General features: G+C 43.2%; 1 protein-coding gene across 2 annotated transcripts in view; it reads left to right on the forward strand.

Moving 5' to 3' along the window:
• The window catches only part of NALCN (sodium leak channel, non-selective), a 270915-nt gene that overhangs the window by 146757 nt on the left and 100251 nt on the right, over nt 1-23907 (forward strand). For both annotated transcript variants that reach the window (XM_055426858.2, XM_088842841.1), the window contains one exon: nt 15179-15253. In XM_055426858.2, the coding sequence (XP_055282833.1) occupies nt 15179-15253 (75 nt within the window). The remainder of the gene's footprint in view (nt 1-15178; nt 15254-23907) is intronic.

The raw sequence follows: 23907 nt of genomic DNA on the forward strand, positions 1-23907 counted from the left end.
CCTTCCAGTCGAAGACTGGGGACTTTCCTGGTGGTCCAGTGGTAGAGATTTCACCTTCCAATGCAGAGGGCTTGGGTTCAATCCCTGGTCGGGGAGCTAAGATCCTGCATGCCTCATAGCCAAAATACCAAAAACATAAAGCAGAAGCAGTATTGTAACAAATTCAATGAAGACTTTAAAAATGGTCCACATGAAAAAAAAAAATCTTTAAAACAACAAAAAAGCAAACAAAAACACAGACATGTCCGTCAAAAGGTGTATGAGGATACATTGTAATGTGGAGAAAGGTCCTGGGCTCAAATAGTGGCATCACAGAAATAATATTGGCATTTTTTGACATGAGATGACTTTAAAAACACTCTCACACATGCGCACAAAGAACACTAAGTGGTCGGGATGGATGTCAGGCTTCTGGAGACAAATCTGGCTGCACCTGTGCTGCAGACCCTCGGCCCTGAGGTCTTCGCATCCTCGTCAGGACCTGTGTCATTCGGTTATTCGTGCATTCACTTACAAACTCAGCTCGTTTTTGTTAAGCAGTTACTGTGTGTTTAAGTGGGTTTCCCGGGTGGCGCTAGTGGTAAAGAACCCTCCTGCCAATGCAGGAGACGTAAGACAGGCGAGTTGGATCCCTGGGAAGATCCCCTGGAGGAGGAAATGGCAACCCAGTCCAGTATTCTTACCTGGAGAATCCATGGACAAAGGAGCCTGGCAGACTGCCTGTCCATGGGTCACAAAGAATGGGACATGATTGAAGCAACTTAGCATGCACGCGTGTGTTTAAGTTCCTTTAAAACTATGGAATATCTTGGAGACTTTTAATCATTGGTTAAATTCAGAATAGATGGGTGAAATCATCTGCGTATGGGAATAATCTGTCTAATTGTTGTATTCTGTTAATATAATCTCATGCTGTCAATCCTGCAGAGATTTGATTCTTAAGTCAGAGAATAGCACAGTAATATGTAAGCAGGAAGAAAACTGAACTAGCCTAGTAAATTAGTTAGCAAAGTAATTTTTTTTCAAGTGGATTTTTACAGGAATCACTAATACAGTGAAGTAAAATATTAAATCTGGTAACAGATTTTTTGGACAATCTGAATTTTCCTTATTGTATCAAAAACGTGACTTTGATTGTGGAACCCTGAAGCACTTCCAGGGACTCCTGGGATTCAGTGAAGCCTCTAGGAATCGACAGAACATAGCTTGAAAACCCGTATCTAATTCTACACCTCCATTCTGCTGTTTAAGGTGTCTGCCCAAAACACTCATTGTAATTTTTCAAAAATTTTAAAACTGAAAATTGAAAGCATCTCTTCTTTTGTTCATAATTTTTTTGAATCTCTAAAGCAGTTGAGAATTTAAAAGTCTACCAGGTAGTAAAGAATCTGCCAGTCAGTGCAGGAGACGCAGATTCCATCCATGGGTCGGGAAGATGCCCTGAAGGAGAGCATGGCAACTGGCTGCAATGTTGTTGCCTGGACAGTCCCATGGACAGAGGAACCTGGTGGACTATAGTCCATAGGGTCACATAAAGCTGGACATGACTGAGTGCGAACACACACACACACACACACACACACACACACATCAGTGAGGGCAGTCTGTTAAATATGGTGGAGTTCAAGACTGCAGACTTGAAGTCCAAAAATCTAGATTCAGTATCTGTCTCTGCCAGTCTCTAGATGTATGACTGTAGAAGAATCAGACAACTTCCCTGATCTGTTTGTTGTGTTATATCTGAAAGTGAGAGTAATAAGACCCAGGCACATCTAGCTTCCAGGGCTGCCAAGTACATGTGAGGTGAGCTTGTATTTTGGAGGGTGCTTTAGCCATGGTCTAAGAGGCTGATCATAACGATCACCAACCCTGAGTTTTTTCAAGTTTAAATAAGATGGTATGTACATTTCAAGCTATATCTTAATAAATGCTAAAATGTTATTTCAGATGTTTTTAATTTGTAAAAATAAAGTATTATTGATCAGTTTAAAGCATCATTTGTGCCCAAGTTTGTCTCTCTTTAGGTCTTCCCCACACCCATTCTCCCAGGCAATGACTTTAATGAACTTGGTTTGAACCCATCTTCCAGTTTTTAAATCATAGTTTACTAAATTTAGCATACTGTCAACTTTGTTGTTGTATTGTTCAGTCACTAATTCATGTCCAGTTCTTTTCGACCCCATGGACTGCAGCATGCCAGACTCCTCTGTCCTCCACTATCTCCCAGAGTTTGCTCAAATTCATGTCCCTTGAGTCGGTGATTCTATCTAACCATCTCATCCTCTGCCACCCCATTCTCCTTTTATCTTCAATCTGTCAACTTTAAAAAGACTCATAGTTGGTGTAATATTAATAAGTAAAGTACAATTAAAGTACACACATAGATTGCAAGATACATCCCAATTTCAGATTGTTAAAATGTGAAAATAAATGTGCATCTTAAAATCAATGGACTGCAGTAGTTTTCCACTTTATACATACCTATTAAAATACATAATGTTTTAAATCATCTACAGACATTTTGATACCCTTGGTTTTTAAGATCAATATGATATTTTCAGTTTGAGGAGCACTGTACCAGTACATGGCTGGCCCTGTCTAGAAGGAATGCCCACACACTCCTCTCATTGCTATAATTCCAGCCCATGCTGAGGCCAAGTTATGTCTGATCATGTGTTTCCCTCCTTACAAGGGCTTCCCTGATGGCTCAGATAGTAAAGAATCCACCTACCATGCAGGAGACCCAGCTTTGATCCCTGGGTCAGGAAGAGCCTCTGAAGAAGGGAATGGCAACCCACTCTAGGCCTCTTGCCTGAAGAATTCCATGGACAGAGGAGCCTTGTGGGCTACAGTCCATAGGATCACAAAGAGTCGAACACGACTAAGTGACTAACTTTCACTTTTCCCCCCTTACAAATGATTCAGTTCAGTTCAGTTCAGTCGCTCAGTCGTGTCCGACCTCCGCGACCCCATGAATCACATAAATAGAATCAATACATATATGCTCAGTTTAGTTTTTAACCAAATATTGGTTTTGAAATTTTTCATCTTAATACACATAAAGTTAATTCAGGCATTAATATATATAATATATATAGTCATATAGTAGCAGTCCATTGGCTGAACATGCCATATTTGTTTCTCAGTTTCTTTCCTGGAGACGCAACTTAGGTGGCTTTCCAATATTTTGCTCTTACATGTTGCAACGAATACATTTGTACTCTGTGTCCAGTTTTGCAAGAGTTTCTTTAGGGTATTTGGTTTAGTTGCTAAGTCGTATTCTACTCTCTCTTGCAATCCCACGGACTCACCAGATTCCTCTGTCCATGCTATTTCCAGGCAAGAATACTGGAGTGGGTTGCCATTTCCTTCTCCAGGGGAACTTCCCCCACCTAGGGATTGAACCTGAATCTCCTGCCTTGCAGGAAGATTCTTTGCTGCTGAGCCACAAAGGAAGCCTTTTAGAGTATATACCAGAAGGTAGAATCTGGGATCCTGGTTGCTGCCCAAATGGCTCCATGAAAGTGAAAGTTGCTCAGTTGTGTCCAACTCTTGTGATCCCGTGGTCTATCCAGTCCATGGAAGTCTCTAGGCCAAAATACTCGAGTAGGTAGCCTTTCCCTTCCCCAGGAGATCTTCCCAACCCAGGGATTGAACCCAGGTCTCCCGCACTGCAGGTGGATTCTTTACCAACTGAGCCACTGGGAAGCCCAAGAATACTGGAGTGGGTAGCCTATCCCTTCTCCAGCGGATCTTCCTGATCCAGGAATCGAACTGGGGTCTCCTACATTGCAGGCGGATTCTTTACCAACTGAGCTACCAGGGAAGCCTCTAAATGGCTCCATAGCACACTCTAAAACTAAATTTTCAAAATTGCATGTGTTAATTTTATACTACCCAAAAAATCTAGAGACTGAAGTCATTTCCCCAGGTCACTGGAGATTCCCTTAAGCATTATCGACAATTGCTTTATTCTCCTTTATGTCCTCAGACTGACAGTTATTTTCATGAGGTCTATCAAGTCAGCCCAGTTTGATTCAGCACAGTTTTTTCTGAATCTCAGCCACTCTGTATAAGTCCTAGCCTACATCCTGGCCTTTGTTGGGAAGGCTTAATCTGTGCTTTCTGAGCCTATAGCTGGTAGAGAAGTTGTACTAGTAAACACAAACAAACCACAGATAAAAGCTATGATAAGAGACACTCAGGCATGCTGTGTTTTTGATACACATGGTAAACATTTGCTTCCTGATCATTCCAGATCAACCTGATCTGAAATTTTTTAAATATTGGCAGTAAAACAGCTAGACATTGTTTTTGGACAAACACACAAATATGTGCATGGAGATGATAGCCTGTGTTATATGTGCATCGCTACCCTTCCAAGCTGAAGATTTGTAAGTTACAATCTCGATTTCATAAGCCTGTCTTTAGGCTTGAATTTAGCTGAAAAAGAACATATTGACTAAGTTGTATGAGTTTTTTGTTTTCAGTTTTTGTAAAATGCTGCTGCTGCTGCTAAGTCACTTCAGTCGTGTCCGACTCTGTGTGACCCCATAGACGGAAGCCCACCAGGCTCCCCTGTCCCTGGGATTCTCCAAGCAAGAACACTGGAGTGGGTTGCCATTTCCTTCTCCAATGTGTGAAAGTGAAAAGTGAAAGTGAAGTCACTCAGTCATGTCTGACCCTTAGCGACCCCACGGACTGCAGCCTACCAGGCTCCTCCATCCATGGGATTTTCTAGGCAATAGTACTGGAGTGGCTTGCCATTGCCTTCTCCGAATTGTAAAATACTACAAAGCATTTTAACCCAAATTGCAAAAAAGAAAAAAAGTCTACATACATATACATCCTCTGACTTAATTTTTATCCACACTGGCCCATGGAGCCGCACAGCCTGATTTAGTCTTCTCAGGGACAAACAGGCATGTGCCAAGCAGACAAAAAAAAAAAGGTTTGGCTGCAGTTTCTGGAATAGGAAACAGCAGGCTCTTCCATCGCCCCCTGGGGGCACCAATTTGTCAGCCCACAATGAAAATCAGGCTTAAGTGTACAGCAGATGCATATTTATAACCATTATCTACTGTTCTGTAAAATGTCTCTCTTATCCACCAGGTATGTATTCTGAATTTCTGTCCATGACTGATTGCAATTTGCCCAATGCTTATGAAATCCACCCCCCCCCCACTTTTGTCAATGATTTGGGGATAAGAATGATAAAAGACTTAAGCAGTTGAAAGACTCCTTATTTTTCAGTGTTTTTCCCTTTATTATTATTTCAAAGGAAAGCCCTGTGATGTGAATACTGAAAGAGAGAAAATGTAATTAAGCGCTCATTGTGGATAGTCTTTTTGTTACCTTTGAAGTGCTTACATTAACACAGCAATCTCTTGATTTTGCTTCTGTAGCAGCAGCTTTCAGAGAATAGGCATGTTTTGCTGACAAAAATAGGCCTTCCAAAGTGTAAATTAAATAACTTGATTTTATAGAATTCATTTAAAAGTGCATCTGTATTGAACATTTGTCATTTTACATTGCTCTGATTACATTTGACTTTTCATTGACCTATATGAAAAATGAAATAGTTTCCAACTACAGCCTGCAAGGCAACTTAGGATAGTGTGATTATGGTAAAAAGGTAATGAGGAAAAGAAATGGTAAAAAAAAAAAAAGGAGGGGGGGGAGAAAACTGCAAGATGATGGGGTATTGCCCAGATTCCTGCTGTGTTTCTACTGTATCCTTGAAAATTATTTAAAAAGAAGTTACTAATGAAGTTCACCGTAGGGAAAGAAATAAGATTAAGGGTGACATTTCAGCTAAAGGATTGTCTTTAAGCTATATAAACAGAAAAAGAAAATCATAAGAGGAAACTTTAGAAAAGAAATGGAAATGAAAAAGAAAGATAGGGTGGGTGCAGAACTATACGCAGTTGGAGAGGATTCAAAATAGGATACGAAGCGACAGAGATGGAAATTCTCAATCATGAAAAGCCATTGTAAGATGGTGAAGCCACTCTCTTGAGAAAATACAGTGTAACTTGAAGCAGCCTGAGTCCCGCTAACCTAGCCTCTCCCTGCGATAGAACAAGAACCCTCGTGTGCTGTGCATGTGGTCATGTCGCAGCAAAACTGGGGGACATAGGACGCTGAAGAACACACTGCTTCACTGGCTGACTTTCTCTAAACGCATTGTGGGTAAATGGAAGAAAACCGAGTTAATACTTTGTGGTGCAAAGTATCACACCTAAACCTAGCAAATGCCTCAGCTCAGGCACACCCGGGTTTTTACTGGTGAGAGGAGTTATGCAAGAGAGGGCCTAAGGAATCATGGGCTTCCCTGGTAGCTCAGTTGGTAAAGAATCTGCTTTGCAATGAGGAGACCCCGGTTTGATTCCTGGGTCAGGAATACTGGCTACCCACTCCAGTATTCTTGGGCTTCCCGGTGGCTCAGCTGGTAAAGAATCCACCTGGGTTCCATCCCTGGGTTGGGAAGATCCCCGGGAGAAGGGAATGGCTACCCACTCCAGTATTTTAACCTGGAGAATTCTATGGACTGTATAGTCCATGGGGTCGCAAAGAGTCAGACACGACTGAGCGACTTTCACTTTCAAGGGATCATGGTAACTGAACACTTGCTGCCACGTGGGGACAGGAGCCGTTGCTTTGGAAGCCTGCTGAGCTGGAGGGTCAGTGCCCCACCAAGGGGTGGCTCCATCGTTCATAAAAATTCTAGGAAGGAGACTTGCCAGGGTTGCAGAGATCTGATTTGTGTCGTTTCCCACACTGAATGCTAAAAATACCTTAAGCCTAGGTGTTATAATCAGAAAATCTGAGAAAAAGTAAAGACTTAGATACCAGGACAAATAGTCATTCTCTACTTTTTCATTAAGATCAGTGATTCATAATGTATCAGTGTTGATCATAAAATAAGGAAGTGAGTATTTTATTAATACAGTTATTGTATATTACATGGTAGGACAAATACACATGTTGCATATTAATATAATGTTATATTACAGATCTGTTGCAAATAGTGAGTAGCCAATGCGTGAAAATATAGATGTGAATTTGAACATCTTGTTTTAAAGCACTGCACATACTGAATACCATTGTGTTGAGAGTATATATGCACTTTATTTAACAAAGCATGAGAGGAAATGAAGGGATATGTCATGAGCCTTTTTTCCCCCCGAAATTGCAACTTGAAGAAAAAATAGTGATTTATAAATTATAAATTTAAATATTATGTTATAAAAAATACATAACGCACACAACAGGTTGTGTAGTTTAGAACAAGGGTTTCACTGCAAATGATGATGCGCAGAAGCAGCAACATTGAATATAAACCTGTGAATCTCATTTAATGGTTGTGTGCTAAGTCGCTTTAGTCGTGTCTGACTCTTTGTGACTCCATGGACTGTAGCCCGCTGGGCTCCTCTGTCCATGGGATTCTCCAGGCAAGAAGACTGGAGTGGGTTGCCATGCCCTTCTCCAGGGGATCTGCCTGCCCCAGCCTCTAACCTGCGTCTCTTCTGTCTCCTGCATTGGAAGCGGGGTTCTCTACCACTGAGCCACCCGGGACGTCCCATTTAATGGTTATGGAAAGCCTTTCGTCACCACGCAGGTGGCACTGGTAGCAGATAGACTTTGGCTGAAAATAAGATTCAGACGTCAATGTAGTGCCCTCAGGTTATCAACAAGCCTTACCTCACCTTTCCATGAAAACAGAACAAACAACAACAAAAAGCAGGCTGAGAGGACTGAGGGAAGGTTCTTGCTTTCAGAATTAAGCTCTGTCCCCCACTCCGATTAACCCTGGGGGAAAGAGGAATGGCCGACCCCCGAGTCAGCCTGCACCCTCTGTCCATGCCTGCACAGCCCTGGGTTTGCAGGAAAAAGATGCCTCCCTGACAATGCAAATTAAATACCATGAGAACTGAGCTGCCACCTCCCTTCACATCTGTTTCTTTATCGCAGTGGTTATTGCCACCTTTTTAGAGTCTGAGAAAAGAACTACAAAGTAATTCTCACCTGCAGACTCAGCCTCTCTTGCATCTTGTATTCCCACTCCAGAGAGACAATCCAAGCCAGACCCCGGGTGTCCAGTTGTCACCTTAGCACCATGCCCTCCCCATCAGGAACACAGTGACAAGGATCTATAAATGTCTGTGTCCAAACAGAGCTTCAGGAGAAAACTTGAGCTCCGCACACATTTTAAAATACGGTTTCTGTTTTTGCATCATCATCTTAACTAAGCAGGAAAGCCTGAATGTTCAATGACATTAAATGAACTTAGGTTTAACGACGTTGTTCAGTCACTCAGTTGTGGCCAGCTCTCTGCGACCCCGTGGACGGTGGCCTGCCAGGTTCCTCTGTCCTCTACTGTCTCCCAGAGTTTGCTCAAATTCATGTACATTGAGTCGGTTTAATGAGAGTTTAAAGGTTTAGTTCATGACAGTTTAAAGCACACTTGAAACGCTCTCATATACTGTTCTTAAATTTGTTACCAGAACCTCCCAAGAGGTTTCTGCCTGCAAAGCCCCTTCAGCATGTTTTCTAGCAAAGCCAAAGCATCTCTTTTTTGAGTCTCGCCTTCTGTCTTCCATGAAAACCAAACTCTTACCTCCACGAAGACGATCAAGTCTGGCTAGAATCCCTCAGCTTTCTCTCTGTGCCTCTGCCCGCAGGGTAGCTTTCTTTTCTCTTTCCTCCAAAAAAGAGGTATCGTATCTACCATTTTTTAAATAAAGTAACAAAATGTTACATATTTAATAACTTTTGTCAAACTACACTTAACACTGTCTAGTTACTATTCAGTGATCCAGTTTAAAATAACCGAATTACATGCATTTTAAAAAAGAAAGAGAGAGAGAGAACTTCTGAAAGGGAAATTTTAACGGAGAAGAGAAGAATGTCATCCCCTCCTGATTATTACAGCCTTGCTGTCACTCCTCCCAGCCTCCCTTGGTGGCATGTGGGCATACTGCCCAGCCCCTCAGCCCACTTCTCAGTCTCACCCAACCTCCTCCAGGCAGCAATGCCGGGCCGGGCTCACCTGCCCACCAGGCCCCCATCTAGCCCCGTGCCCCCAAGGCCCCGACTTTGCTCATTCCACCTGGAAAGCCTTTCTCACAGCCCTCTTCCTGCCAGCATCCTCCTTCTCCTTGGCATCTTGGTAGCACCGTGCCAGACTCTCTACCAGCCCCTCATAATCTTACATGAGCAGCCTTCAGAAGAGCCCCCCACCCCCAGACCCATCTGCCTAGATCAGCTCTCAGAAATCAAAATGGCTCGGCTGGCACAGAACTGAAGCTGGGAGATTCCGATAGGGTTTAGTTTCCGGTCGGTTGTCAGTCTTCACACTTGTATGTACCCCCAAGTCCCCATTTCCCTTCACATCCCTGCTCTCTGAGAATAAATAATGATGTTCTCTGGGATGAAACATGAAGGAGGCAGAAGGGTCTAGAGAGAGACTGGGAGTGAAGTGCTTTGATGATAAGGTGGCATGCCATACCCAGGGCAACAGCAGTATTGCTGCCAACCTGGGGGTGTTGACATCCAAGGCTTGCCTTGTGACCAATTCTTGTCTGAACTTGATGGGGAGATAGCCTTGCTAGGGGCCCCACCTGGACATGGGACTGCCTGCACAGAACTGGGTGGCTGTCTGAGAAGTCTTGATAGAGTCTGAAAGACCACCCCCTGCAAAATAAAAACCCAGTCTTCCTGAGCCCCCAGCTGGAATGGCAGAACTTCCAAACTTCCCTGAGACTTGACAGCCTGTGTGTGGGAACAACGGCCTGAGCCAGAAATGAAGCTGACAGTAGCCGGGGTTATATGAAAGTGAAAGTGTTAGTCCCTCAGTCGTGGCAGACTCTTGGCGACCCCACAGACTGTAGCCCACCAGGCTTCCCTGTCCATGGAATTCTCCGGGCAAGAATACTGGAGTGGGTAGGCCATTCCCTTCTCCAGGGGATGTTCCCGACCCAAGGATTGAACCTGGGTCTCTCACACTGCAGCAGATTCTTGACTGTCTGAGCCACCAGGGAAGCCCTAAGAATACTGGAGTGGATAGCCATTCTCTTTTCCAGGGGATTTTCCCAACACAGGGATTGAACCTGCCTCTCCCACATTGCAGGCAGATTCTGTACTGTCTGAGTCCCTTGGGGGTTGTATGGGGACCCCCAGAAGATGTATCCATGTTCTAACTCCCAAGCCTGTGAATGTGACCTTATTTGGAGGCCCTTTCAGATGCAATTAAATTAAGGATTTTGAGATGTGATTATCCTGGATTATCTGGATAATCCCTAAATTCAGATGACTATAGGAGATTGAACCCAGGTCTCCAGCACTGCAGGTGGATTCTTAACTGTCTGAGTCAAGAGGGAAGCCTGGGTCAGGAAGATCCCCTGGAGAAGGGCATGGCTACCCACTCCAGTATGTCTTGCCTGAAGAATTCCATGGACAGAGGAGCCTGGCAAGCTACAGTAAAGAGTCAGACACGACTGAGCGACTAACACTTTCACCTTACAAGAGATGGACGGGGATAAGACAGAGAGAAAGGGGAGAGGCCACGTGAAGTCAGAGAGTGGAGTGGTGCTGCCACAAGCCAAGGAGAGCCTGGAGCCACTAGATGCAAGGCCCCTGGAACTGAGGTGGTGAACTGTCCAGCAGAGAGAAAGCCCCGAGTCCCCAAAACAAGCACCATGACTGCCCCTGATGGGGGACAGAGGATCAGTCACATGGCCACAGTAAACCAGATGCCAGTGACAATGACATCTTTGACCTCAAACCAACCCAACAAACAAAGATTGAAGGCAAAAGGAGAAGGGAGCAAGAGAGGGTGAGATGGTTGGATGGCATCACCAACTCAATGGACGTGAATCTGAGCAAACTCCAGGAGATGGTGAAGGACAGGGAAGCCTGGCGTGCTGCAGTCCATGGGCACAAAGAGTTGGAAATGACTTGGTGACTGAACCACAACAAAGAAAAGGGACATTTATTCAAATGTAACTGAGTTTTAAAGGACTAAATTGGACTCATGTAGCAAGATTCAGTTTTCAGCCATCAACACAAATGGAAGGCTTAAGGACTCAATTCAATTCAATTAAATACAAATTTAGTTGATCTGTAAAAATATCAAGAAAACTGTTTTAGTTTTGCATATCTAAGTTTATGTCCGGGTACTTTAACATAGGTTATTCCACACCCCAGTGGCTCAGTGATAAAGAATCTGCCTGCAATGCAGGAGATGTGGGTCCGATCCCTGGGTTGGGAAGATCCCTTGGAGAAGGATATGGCAACCCACTTCAGTATTCTTGCCTGGAGAATCCCATGGACAAAGGAACCTGCTGGGCTACAGTCCATGGGGTCTCAAACCATGGGGTTTGCTTAGCTAAACAACAGCAAGATACCGTACACCAGGGTTCTTGGGGGAGGATTAAATGAAACAACAATATAGCTGCAATTTGTTGAGCTATTATTATAGCCATTATATCATACAAATGAGAGCAATGAAACTCATAGAAGGCTGCATAGGTTGTGACTGGCAGAACTGATTTGCCAGTGCTCTTTCCACCAGGCGGCCAGCCCACGTCTGCTTAATTCAATTGTGAACTTCATAGCAGTGAGCACGGTATTGCACTTATGTTCCTGAATGGGCACTGTCTGGGGTCGCAAAGAGTCGGACACGACTGGGTGACTGAACTGAAGGCACTGTCTGACACAGAGTCCAATATAATCGAATTAGCATAACCTCACTGTGGTGAAGTAGCCTGCCATCTGTCTGGTGTTGGGGAAATCATTAAAAATAAAATCTTCTGACAACCCAGAAAACCTCTGCCAAGGTAGACAGGAAAGCAACAGTTTTATTGTTGGATAAGCCATAAACCAGACTGCGATGGGCATCACATGCAGTCTGCCCAAACATGGCAAGGACAGAGACATCCGCGCTCTCAGGACGAAAGCAACGAGTCCTCAAGCAAGAAAACTTGACGGCACCATCTGTTAAATGCAGCTCCCCCCAAATTCACCTGGCAACTGGGGGTGGCCCTCTGTGATAGCGAATTGCCTTTATCCAAAGGAAAATCAAACTTTTCATATCTCTGTGGTAAATAGGTTGTTTTGCAACATGGATCGAGGTGGCAAAGTTATATTCCCACCTTCCCATGAAGAAGGGGAGATGGAACCCTATTTCTGCATTGTACAACGATGCAACTTATTTAACTTTTAAAAAGATTTATATACATCTCAAAGGGGCAGAGGAAGAATTTATGAGCACAAGTTTTCCAGAGGAAGTGCTCTGAGAAAAGGGAGGTGGAACTGTGGCTTTTCCTTTTTCAATCAGGGAAATTTTTTTTTTTCTTTTTAGATTTGTGTTTGCCATTTCACTGGGGAGAAAATTTATTAGGTTAGGACACAGAGCAGGGCCTGCTCAAGTGCCCAGGAGAGACAGAAGTGGTGTGAGACAGCTCAGACTCACAGCCGAGCCCTCCAGGTGGCCTTTCTGGATCTGGGCAAGGAAGAGGAGAAGGGAGAATTCTCCTCTGAGAGCACTTTGGTGGTAACGTCAAGGTCAGCCTCAAGGTCACAGGAAGAGGGCTAGACTTGGCATGAACTGTGAAATGTCCTGTATAGCACAATGTGGTTTAGAATAAGACTGAATACATCTGGGCCCAGATATTCATGATGTGGTGGATGTGGTGACATCAATAATTTTTTTTTTTTAATCTTTGGTCTAATAGAGAACAGATGTGGTTTTCAAGGAAGAGGGAAGTGGGGAGGGGGGGCTGGAGTGGGGGTTTCAGGTTAGTAGATACAAACTGTTAAATATAGAATAGATTAAAAAAAAAAGGGTCCTACTGTTGTTACTGTATCACAGGGGTATTCAATATCCTGTAATAAACCATAATGGAAAAGAATATAAAGCAGAATGATATATATGGTTCAGTGGGTAAAGAATCTGCCTGTAGTCTAGGAAACACAGGAGACACAGGTTCAATCCCTGGGTTGGGAAAATCCCCTGGAGGAGGAAATGACAACCCAGCCCAGTATTCTTGCCTGGGAAATCCCATGGACAGAGGAGCCTGGTGGGCTACAGTCCATGGGGTCTCAAAGAGTCGGATGTGACTGAGTGATTAAGCACAGCACCCATATATATTAATATAAATGTATAACTGAATCACTTTGCTATTCCACAGGAATTAACACATCGTTATCAGTCAGCTGTACTTCAAATTTTTAAAAGCTAAATGAAATCTGTGGTCTAGACCATTCTGTGTCCTCTTTAAGTTTGGGTTGGATCCCAAATGACATGACTGTTAAAATGAAGGGTGCTGGCACTTGTCCTCAGCCAAACATTCTGTCAAAATTTTATAGTAGTGGAAGGCTTTTTCCCCCTTGTTCTGTACTCAGTAAACTTGGAAAAGGCATTAACTTCTGCATAACAATCCCTCTGGTGCTTGAGAATCATGACTAAATTGCCTCGATTTTCTTACCTTTGTGCTTAACAGTCTAATATTAACAAATGGGAAAAATTTGCTAAGAGGGAAATTAAAAGGAAGAATATAAATAAGGAATGAAAAGATTAGCAAATGAATGTGAGACTTTAGAGAATTCAAAGTTGAAAAGGGAATTGAAATTAAAATATTTTAAAAATTCTACTTTTTTGTGGTTTTCTTTCTTTTACCTTATTTACCCATTCCAAACGAAGCATATGCCTTTTTTTTTTTTTAATTTGGCAAATACAACAAAAGGGGTGGAAAGCTATTTTTTCACAAAGGCAGGCACCATTAACATTTCTAAAGCACCTGCTCTTAACATTTTCTCCAGTGTTTGATTTTGTTCGTACTTGCACTTCTACCTTGTGCTGAGCTGTGCTTAGTCGCTTAGTCGTGTCTGACTCTTTGCACCCTCATGGACTGTAGCCCACCAGGCTCCTCTGTCCATGGGATTCTCCAGGCAAGAATACTGGAGTGGCTTGCCATGCTCTTCTCCAGGGGATCTTCCCAACTCAAGGATCGAACCCAGGTCTCCTGCATTGCTTGCAGATTCTTTACCATCCGAGCCCCCAGGGAAGCCCAAGAATACTGGAGTGGGTAGCCTATCCCTTCTCCAGGAGATCTTCCCAACCCAGGAATTGAACTGGGGTCTCCTGCATTGCAGGCGGATTCTTTGCCAACTGAGCTTCCAGGGAAGCCCACACTTCTAACATATATATACTAACTTAATATTGCAAGCAGTTTTCAATACTGTTGATTATGAATGACTTAGGGGATTGCAACCATAAACATTTGTTATCTCGTGCGGTTGCTACAGGTCGGGAATCTAGGACAGGCTTAGCTGGGTGTTTCTACCTCAGAACATTCCGTGAGTTTGGAGTCAAGATTCTGGCTGTGGCTACAGTTATCGGAAGGCTTTACTCAGGCTGGGGGATCTGCTTCTGAGATGGATCAGTCACGTGGCTGTTGGCTGGAGGCCTCTTCTGATTGCCGCAGGGGCCTCTCCATAGGGCCACTCGAGTGTCCTCGGGAGCTGGCACCTGGCTTCCAGCAGAGTGGGTGAGCCAAGAGAGAGCAGGGTGAAGGCCACAATGCCCTTTACCTCCTAGCCTCGTAAGTCACAGACGATCATTTCTGTAATCCATTGACTAACCGTATTCAACATGGAAGGGAACTCTCAAGACTGTGAACCAGGAACTCACCATCTTGGGGACTAGCTACCACAATAGACATTTGTAGTAGCTGCAAGAATGTTACAGTAGAAATCTCTGTATCTGAATTAGCTATTTACCTACAGTTAGGTTTTATTTCCAGTATCCATCATTATAAATAACTCTTTCAAGCACTTTCAGGTATAAAGATTTTCATCAGTACTCCAGATCATTTTCTTTGGATATAATCTTAGAAGTAAGATGGTTGAATTATTTTAAAATTTTCTTAAATTTCATTTAAAATCAGCTTTGTAAAGCAAATTAGTATTTTATATTGTCTATTTCAGTTAACAGATGCATTTCCTTGAATGTATTTGTTATGAATAACTTTCAGTGCCTATGCAGTGACTCACAAATGTGTGTTTGATGCATTCTGTATAGCATATACTTTAGGTGGATATTCTGGATCATATAGGTAATATTTTGATGCTTACGGTACATGGGTTTTTTCATTATTATTTAACCATTTTATAGATCCTCCTGAGTTTGTTTGTTGCTGTTATTTTGGACAACTTAGAGCTTGATGAAGATCTAAAGAAGCTCAAACAAGTAAGTAACATATGGGGGATTCTTTAAATCAGCATTGAAAAAGTAAGGGCAAAGCATGTGCTTCCAGGTAATACTAAATCTGTTCAAGCTTCAAAGCAAAGATTTTAATAAATTAACACACTAAGCTGGCAAATATTTTTTAAGTTTAACCTTCTCTAATATCAACAAAGGAAATTTTTATTGCTCTGTAATTATCCTAGGGGTATTTTTATGTCATTATTTTGAGTAAAATTAAGATGAGCATGGTATAGTAAATTGCATTTAGATTCTCCTTCAGCCATTAAATGAAGGTTGTTTGGGAATGAAATGCCTCAGGGCCAGCTTGCCATTTGGCATAGCTATATGTAATACTTTCGATCATCATCATAAAACAATTAAGCATCAATTTGCCTGACCACTAGACACTAAAAGAGAATTTAGTCCTGGTGCTCAAAGTAGTTATAAGAAATGGGATAGAATAACTGATCAACTGTGTGCCCAGTTGTATATGAAAACAGATTGGGTGTTACGGCATTGATAATCATTTCCAAAAAATCTCAATGTAAATATGTGAAGATTATGTTATTGATGTCTGAAAAATTACAGATGTGAATCAGTATTCTCATAGTTTTTGTTCCATGGAAGATACTTGGCTTGAATATTTGACTCTGTCAAAGAGAAGAGACCCTTTGAGAAGCAGAATTTGTGAAGTAGGGGAGCACCTGAATAAATATTCTTGGATCACCCACCTTGGCACTGCAATAGTTGGAATGTTAATAAAGACTATCCCATCTGGAACTTTCGAAGGGCCCCACACATTCAGAATTTTCAAATTGGATCAAGTTGTCTATTTTTTACAAAGCAAAGACATCACCTATTTAAATGTCTTGTTGTCATTTATAATCTCAAAATCACTTTAAGCATTTCACCTTTTTACTCTTGTTTATCTCCAAAGCCCATGCTTTTAACTAAGGGTAGTCTGCTACTGGTGCTAAAGATGCTCGCTGTGAACATATCAAGGAAGGATTTGAATTTTCCTCTTCTGAAGCTACACAAGCAAATGCTTGTCCGAGTGTGGTGGATCTTTCTTCCAGATCTTTTCAGTTTGTGGCAACAGTGATAGGCTTTCGTGTGAGAGTTGGGAAGTTCTTTGTGCCATTGATGTTGATACTTCTCCTGGCTTCTAGTTGTAGAATAAATATGTACCAAGTTCAGAATTGACCAACAGTATAATTAGACACAACCAATAAATATGTACTGCTGTATAACCACTTTCATCCTTGCTTTACAAATCTGGTATTAAGGATTTAAATGACTTGACTCTGTTATTCCCAAAGAAGAGGATGGGGAAAGTGTGAAAACTATTTGATTTTCTTAATGTTTCAAGTTCCAGAAAGCACTCTATATTCCAAAATCTATCTTTATTCAGCTTAAACTTTTTTTGTCAATCTTTGACCCTTTCCACCAGTTAGTCTATATATAGCTTCTTATAACTACACGGACATGAACACGAACTCGGTATAGGGTAGAGATGCAAACTCCAGGAGATAGTGAGGGACAAGGAGGCGTGGTGTGCTGCAGTCCATGGTGTTGCGAAGAGTCGTACATGACTTAGTGACTGAACAGCAACGATAATAGCCGCAGTCACAGTTGTTGAGCACCGGCTCAGTGCCCTGTGCCTTGTATTTTCACCTATTTAAATTTCACAGCAACCATGTGATGCAGGTACTATTCTTAGTTTCATCTGATAGGGGAGGAAACTAAGGCACCGATTAGTTAAGCAAGTTGCCTAAGGTCACATAACTAATAAGTGGTAGAGTTAGGATTTGAACCCGGGCAGTTTGGACCAAAAGCCCAGACTCAACCTCTACACTGTACTGAGTCACAATAAAGCTGTATAAATGCCAACCATGAGTCATGGTGTGCTGGAGGCTCATTCATAGGACTGTTAATAGCTTGTTGATAAACAATGGTGTTTTAGATGACACAGACACCATTATAGCCATGAAATAATTGTTGATGTGACTGATGGTTTCCTGAGGAATGGAGGTGAATTAAACAACCCAGTCCTTAAAGCTATACACAAAGTAGTTGTTTGTTTCCCCTCAAAAAGCAGGTGATCTAATCAGAGGCACTGGAGTTGGGACTTTGGCAGAAGGTAAGAGCTGCGACATTTACCCTTCACTACACTGATGGCAGATACTGTCCAGAGCTCCTCCAGCCTCAGGAGCCTTCTGGAACAGTGACCTTCCTTAGACACAGATATAATGTGCTTGCAACATGTTAACAGTTTAGAAAGGCTGCTAGAGACTGTTACTGTATTTTAGTATGATCGTGGTTAAAAACTATTGTGTTAAAATTTATGTTGACTCGTGGACATTTTTCACGAGTCATAGAAGCTAGTGTGAGTCACCTTTAAAATGGAGAAGTTAAATATGAGTCGCATTCTTCTTATGTAGAAACATGGTTCTTACCTTTCCTCCTTATTTTCTGAAGTCACCTCTTTGACCTTTAAGACAGTGGTTTCCAGCCAGGGATGCTAAGCCATGGGGCTCTTCAGGGCAAATGATGGGACCAACAGCTTTCCATGACACTCGGGAAACCTAAATGGAATTGTGCATTTACCCAACCAAAATGCCAACTTTAAAATACTTTTAGCTGGAAATTTGCTAGGCAGCAACACTGCATCCTAATACTCGGAAGCCTCTTCCTATATGCTCTTCTTCAAGGAAAAAGAAGCAACATTGAATTATTTATTGCTTCATAAAGGCATTTTGATAGAAGAATATTTTTTTTAAGATGGGATTCCAAGGGCAATAATAAAAAGGCTCCTTGGGGATGATTTTGATGGATTCTGATATAAATGCTCATCCCCAGGCCACCCTTCTCTGTGACATTACCAATGTTGTGACTTTATAGCTGCTCATATAGCTCTTCCTTTGTCACTCTTCGAAATAAATAATGTTCTGAAAACTCATGCCAGTTATACATCTGCATAAAATTTATCTATTGCTTTCCTAGCAGCAGTATCACCAGAGCAATCGTTTCCTGGCTGCCATAATTTATGTGACCCTGTTTCTAATTAAATAGAGACCATGATTCTCTTTTTAGCATTCCCAAAACCCAATACAGGACCTGGAGACAGATAGAAATAGAGAAATATATAATATTTTTTTTTACATAAGATCATAAAATTGACTAGAAATGAGATTGCAAAAGTATAATTTGGCAGCTGAGAAGCCAAATCAGTTTGTATAAAGGCTTAAAAAACCCCTTGACTTACCGTGGTCCTCTAAAGAGCAAGCAGTAGGAGACAGTGACCTTGGTGCTCAGTGATGTAGCAAAAACGCTGGAGAACGTAGGTGGAGTTTTGCAAACTTTGAAAATTAAGAGAGTTCTTGCAGCTTTAATGATTTTTTCAAATTCAGTGCAAGACAGATATAAAGGGTTCTCTTTTAAGCAGTAGAAAATTCATTAAACTATGAGGGAAAAAACCCATAGAGAAGCCTCAGGGAAAGATTCATTGAAAAAGGAAGTATAGATAGTCTGTCTAGATTAAATTCAAAGCTCTGAAATTAAAACTGTTTCCCCAACTCTGTATTAAGTCCCATGTGATCTCAAGCTCGATATTGTTTGGTCTTTGATGGCTTCGCATCCAAAACATAGTTGAGGGTAGACATGTAAAGAAGCTTCTCCGTCTTATTGATTATCCTTTTAACAAAAACAACAGAAATCTTAATGCTATTTAAAACGTGGGCTCCAAGTTAATGTTTCTCTGCAGTCTTATCTGGGGGCTTTCGTTTGCATCTCTGTCTTGCCTCCTGTATTTCTTTCCATGTGGGATCAACCCAAGCCAGATCACTTTTAGAGGCTGTTGTTTTCAGAAACCTTGTTCTGGGGCTTCCCCAGTGGCCCAGTGGTTAAGAGTCTGCTTTGCAGTGCAGGGAATGTCGGCTCAGCCTCTGATCAGGGAACTAAGACCCCTCATGCCGCTAGGCAATAAGTCCGTGCACTGCATCTAAGACCACGAGGCAGCTTTTAAAAGAAGGAAACTTTGTTCTTTGCCTCACCCCCTGGCACTTAGAATGTTAAATAAGACCTCTCTCGTCTCTTTTGACATTGAACAAGCATAAAATGACATGCCTAAGCCTGTTTGGGGTTCCCTGGTAAGTCAGCTGGTAAAGAATCTGCCTGCAATGCAGGAGACCCAGGTTGGATCCCCGGATTGGGAGGATCCCCTGGAGAAGGGAATGGCAACTCACTCGCGTATTCTTGTCTGGAAAATCCCATGGACAGAGGAGCCTGGCAGGTTACAGTCCAAGTTTACATTGATGACTTGTTGGTTGTATCAGCCTACGGTTGTGCTAGTTCAGCATTACTTTTTTAATAGTTTATCACAGCACTCTGCAAGATAATCTCTCAATTTTCTAAGTGAGATTTGGAAGGATAATATGTACGAACCAGGCAGGAGGCTTACTCTTCAGCGTGCCCAGTGCCCAGCCCTCTGCCCAGCCATGGAGACGCTCTCTCACTTTCCTTTCTTTAATCAAGAGAACAAAAATTTTAAACGCCAATAGCACTTTTTCTCGTCAGATCCTTCCACAGGCAATGGGAAAGTGGATTATTACAGTTCTAAGAAAAAAAGTGACAATGGGTTTCAGTTTTCTGCAGTGTCTGGCTGTCACTGAATTGCAGAAAGGCTTTTGGTAGCTGCGTTCAGACTTGTTTGAGGAATGAGGTAGTGAGTGTTGTCCTCTGGGTGCCTAAACACGGGACACGAGGTATCATCGTTGCCTTGATGTCTTCAGGACTCAAGTTTCACGCAGCCCTTCTGTCCTTTAATCCAAGAAGCCCGTCTACTTGTCCATTCTCCGCAGAGCATTTCTGTTCTCTGTGTGTTCGTTCAGTTCCTTTAGTCTTCAAGTCCCTACTACGTGCGCAACACTGGGCCAGGCATGAAGAAGACAAGAATAAACAGGTAATTCTCCGCTCTCATGGGGCTGAGGGTCTAGTGGAGGAATTGGACATAAATAATCAAAGCAGTGGATAGATGTTTATAATGTGAGGTGACATTGCTGCAGAGAAGAACAGCATTTGAGTGAGGAATTCCTAAAAGACTTGGACCCAGATGGAGGACAGGGAGGTGGGGAAGGAGAAAGAGACACGTGGGTTGAGCTATGAAGAAGGAGCAGCAGTGAACTTCATGGAGATGTAGCTATCAGAGGGGAGGAAAGAACATTCCAGAGAGAAACATGTTCAGCGTGACCCCAGAAAAAAACTGGTTTAAAGTGAGTGTAGGAAAGTAAGTGGGGCTTAGACCACGCGGAGCCTGAAGAAAAATGCCAAGAACTTTTCCCTCTGCCCCCAGAACAATAGGGAGCCCCTGGAGGCTTTTCGGATGGGAGGCAGTGTGAACTGGAGAGCTATTTGGGAAGCAGATCAGCAGGGACTTAGTTTGTGGGTAGAAGGACATATATGAGCATCTCATAACTCCTGGTTTCAGGTTCGTCTTCTTGGATGGATGACAGTACCATTCACTGAACCAGGAAACATTAGCACAGAGAAGATCATCACTCAGTCTTGGGCTGGTGTGAGTGAGACTCTGAGTAGAGAGACCCACTGGTTGGTTGCATGTATCAGTCTAGAGTTTAGGAGTGAGGGCTGGCTGGCTGGAGATACAAATAGGGATGTGTCTGATCATTCTCAACTGTTTATCCAGAGCCTGCCATGTGCCAGGCGTGTGTCATGGGCACGAGGGATATGTCAGCAAACAAACCAGACAGAAATCCCTGACCTCTTTGACGCTTCAGTCCTAGAGACCTTCTCTGTAGTGGAAGGTGTGATAGTGGAAGGTGTCAATCTGGATGAGATTGTATAGGGTTGAGGGGGGAAGAGATACTGCAGCCTTAAGGGAAAAACGGAGCTTCCCTGGTGGCTCAGCTGGTAAAGAATCTGCCTGCAATGCAGGAGACCCTGGTTCAATCCCTGGGTTGGGAAGATTCCCTGGAGAAGGAAATGCAACCCACTCCAGTATTCTTGCCTGGAGAACTCCATGGACAGAGGAGCCTGGCAGGCTGCAGTCTGTGGGCTTACAAAGAGTCCTCCATGACCGAGTAACTAACACATAAAGGAAAACAAGGTTTAATGGTACTGGTGCTTTGCCCTTCGAGTCAGCTCTTTGCAGCCCTATGGACCATAGCCCACCAGGATCCTCTGTTCATAGGGTTTTCCAGCAAGAATACTGGAGTGGGTTACTATGTCCTTCTTCAGGGGATCTTCCTGACCCAAGGACCGAATCCATGTCTCTTACATCTCCTGTACTGGCAGGCAGGTTCTTCACCATTAGTGCCACCTGGGAAGCCCTTCAGTTCAGTTCAGTTCAGTTCAGTCGCTCAGTCGTGTCCGACTCTTTGCGACCCCATGAATCACAGCATGCCAGGCCTCCCTGTCCATCACCAACTCCCGGAGTTCACTCACACTCACGTCCATCGAGTTGATGATGCCATCCAGCCATCTCATTCTCTGTCGTCCCCGTCTCCTCCCACCCCCAATCCCTGCCAGAATCAGACTCTTTTCCAGTGAGTCAACTCGTCGCATGAGGTGGCCAAAGTATTGCAGTTTCAGCTTCAGCATCAGTCCTTCCAATGAACACCCAGGACTGATCTCCTTTAGAATGGACTGGTTGGACCTCCTTGCAGTCCAAGGGACTCTCAAGAGTCTTCTCCAGCACCACAGGAAGCCCTTAGGGAAACATAAATAATCCATCTTTGTTTTTGTCTCATGTAAATTTTAACTTTTTGTTCTGTTACAAATAACACTTTCTCTGTCTCAAGTTCAGCCTCCTAAGGGGAGAAGGTCTGATTGGTCCAGCCTTGGTCTAGTCAACATTCCTTACAGGCAGGAATTTTGTATCTCTGCCTCTCAACACTGGTCAGCCTTACAGAAGGCCATCAGCTTTGAACAGGGTAGATCCAGACCAGACCACAAAGAGGGCCACCCTGAGATGTGGCCGGGTTCCCCAGACAATGCTCTGTCCCCCTAACTCTCCATCCTGGCCTCTGCTCTGGAGGAGCTGGACCCCAGAGAAGGAGATGAATGAGTGCAAGAAGAGGCCTTGTCCCCTTCCCTGTTCTAGGCCTGAAGTCGCCCTTGTAGCTCAGAGAGGGAGGCCCGGAGACGGGGGACAGGGAGTGAGGCTTGATTCAGGCATGAGGCCCGGAGATGGGGGACAGGGAGTGAGGCTTGATTCAGGCATGAGGCCCGGAGATGGGGGACAGGGTGTGAGGCTTGATTCAGGCATGAGGCTGGACTGCATGGGACTGATTTTTCGCAACCAAAAGTGGCCAGGAAGCCATGGCGTTTATCTAAGAACAGCGGTCAGTCTTTTTCTTCATTCATACTAAAGGGTTAGTGGTTTCACTGTGGGCCTTTCCTTATATTCTGCCCGCTGCCCTTGTTCAGCAGCAGACACAGTGGAGGCAGGGCATGGCTGGCATCCTCACAGCCATGTGACTATTGAATATATTTTACTCTGATATTAAAAGAATGACTTAGATTATTATTAAGAAATGAGAAATGCATATGTATGCTATTTTATTTGATGTTACCCCTATTTTCGTGTTGTTTTACAAGAAATATGCTAATGTGTTTTCATAGTGCATCTAATAAGCCCTTTTAATCAAAGGATGCAAAATTGAGCAACTCTACAGTCTACCACAGGCGTACTCATGAATAGCACTTGCAAAAGGCAGGGTGGTTGCCTGAAAAGAAATTCTTCATGGGGACAGTGTGTGAGTTGAGTTCAAGACCCCGATGTAGAGACTCCAGGACAAAATGTGTGTCTTCCAAACCTCCAGTGCAAAGTGTGGCATTTATTCTTTGGTAAATGTCATCACTGCTACTAGCTACCTGTCAACTAGGTTGGAACACATTTAAAAGTTTACGGAGATAATGAGAGCCAGATTTCACACAGTCAGAGAAAGAAGTCGTTTGGTTGCTAAGTTGTGTCCAACTCTTCTGTGACCCCATGTACTGTAACCCACCAGGCTCTTCTGTCCACGGGATTCTCCAGGAAAATATCCTGGAGTGAGTTGCCATTTCCAGGGGATCTTCTAGACCCAGGAATTGAACCCAAGTCTCCTGCATTGGCAGGTGGATTCTTTACCACTGAGCCACCAGGGAAGCCTGAGAAAGAAGTTACAGATAAACAAAAGGAAAATACCAGATGACTTCTCTGGCACAAAATTAGAGTAGGAGTGTCAGTATGAACTCAGTTTATTGCAAGGTGGGATGTAAACATACAGGAGCTTAGCTGGAAACATAGATGCGTCAATAGACATATAGACACATAGCTCTGTAGATAGACACATGGCCATAATGATGGAGACAGACATACATAAGCAGACACTAATACAGATGTGTGTGTACACGGGCTCATATACATACATGTATTTCCTAGCTCTTTCCTCTGGGGGAGCCTAGAAGCAGTGACATGCCAGTAACGTCAAGAAAACCCAGTCCTAAGATTCTTGTTTCTAAAATCCATTCTCCAGTGAAAGAAATCAATATTCTTTGGAGAAGTGGCTGATTCTAGAGCTGAGGCAGAGAAAACACAGGTAAGACTTAAATATATTGTGGAACCAGAAAGTAAGGAAGAGCTTAAACACACACACACA

This window comes from Moschus berezovskii, chromosome 13 (assembly GCF_049115385.1).
Source record: "Moschus berezovskii isolate FMDL1 chromosome 13, NW_MosBer_1.0, whole genome shotgun sequence".
NCBI classification, from domain to species: domain Eukaryota; kingdom Metazoa; phylum Chordata; class Mammalia; order Artiodactyla; family Moschidae; genus Moschus; species Moschus berezovskii.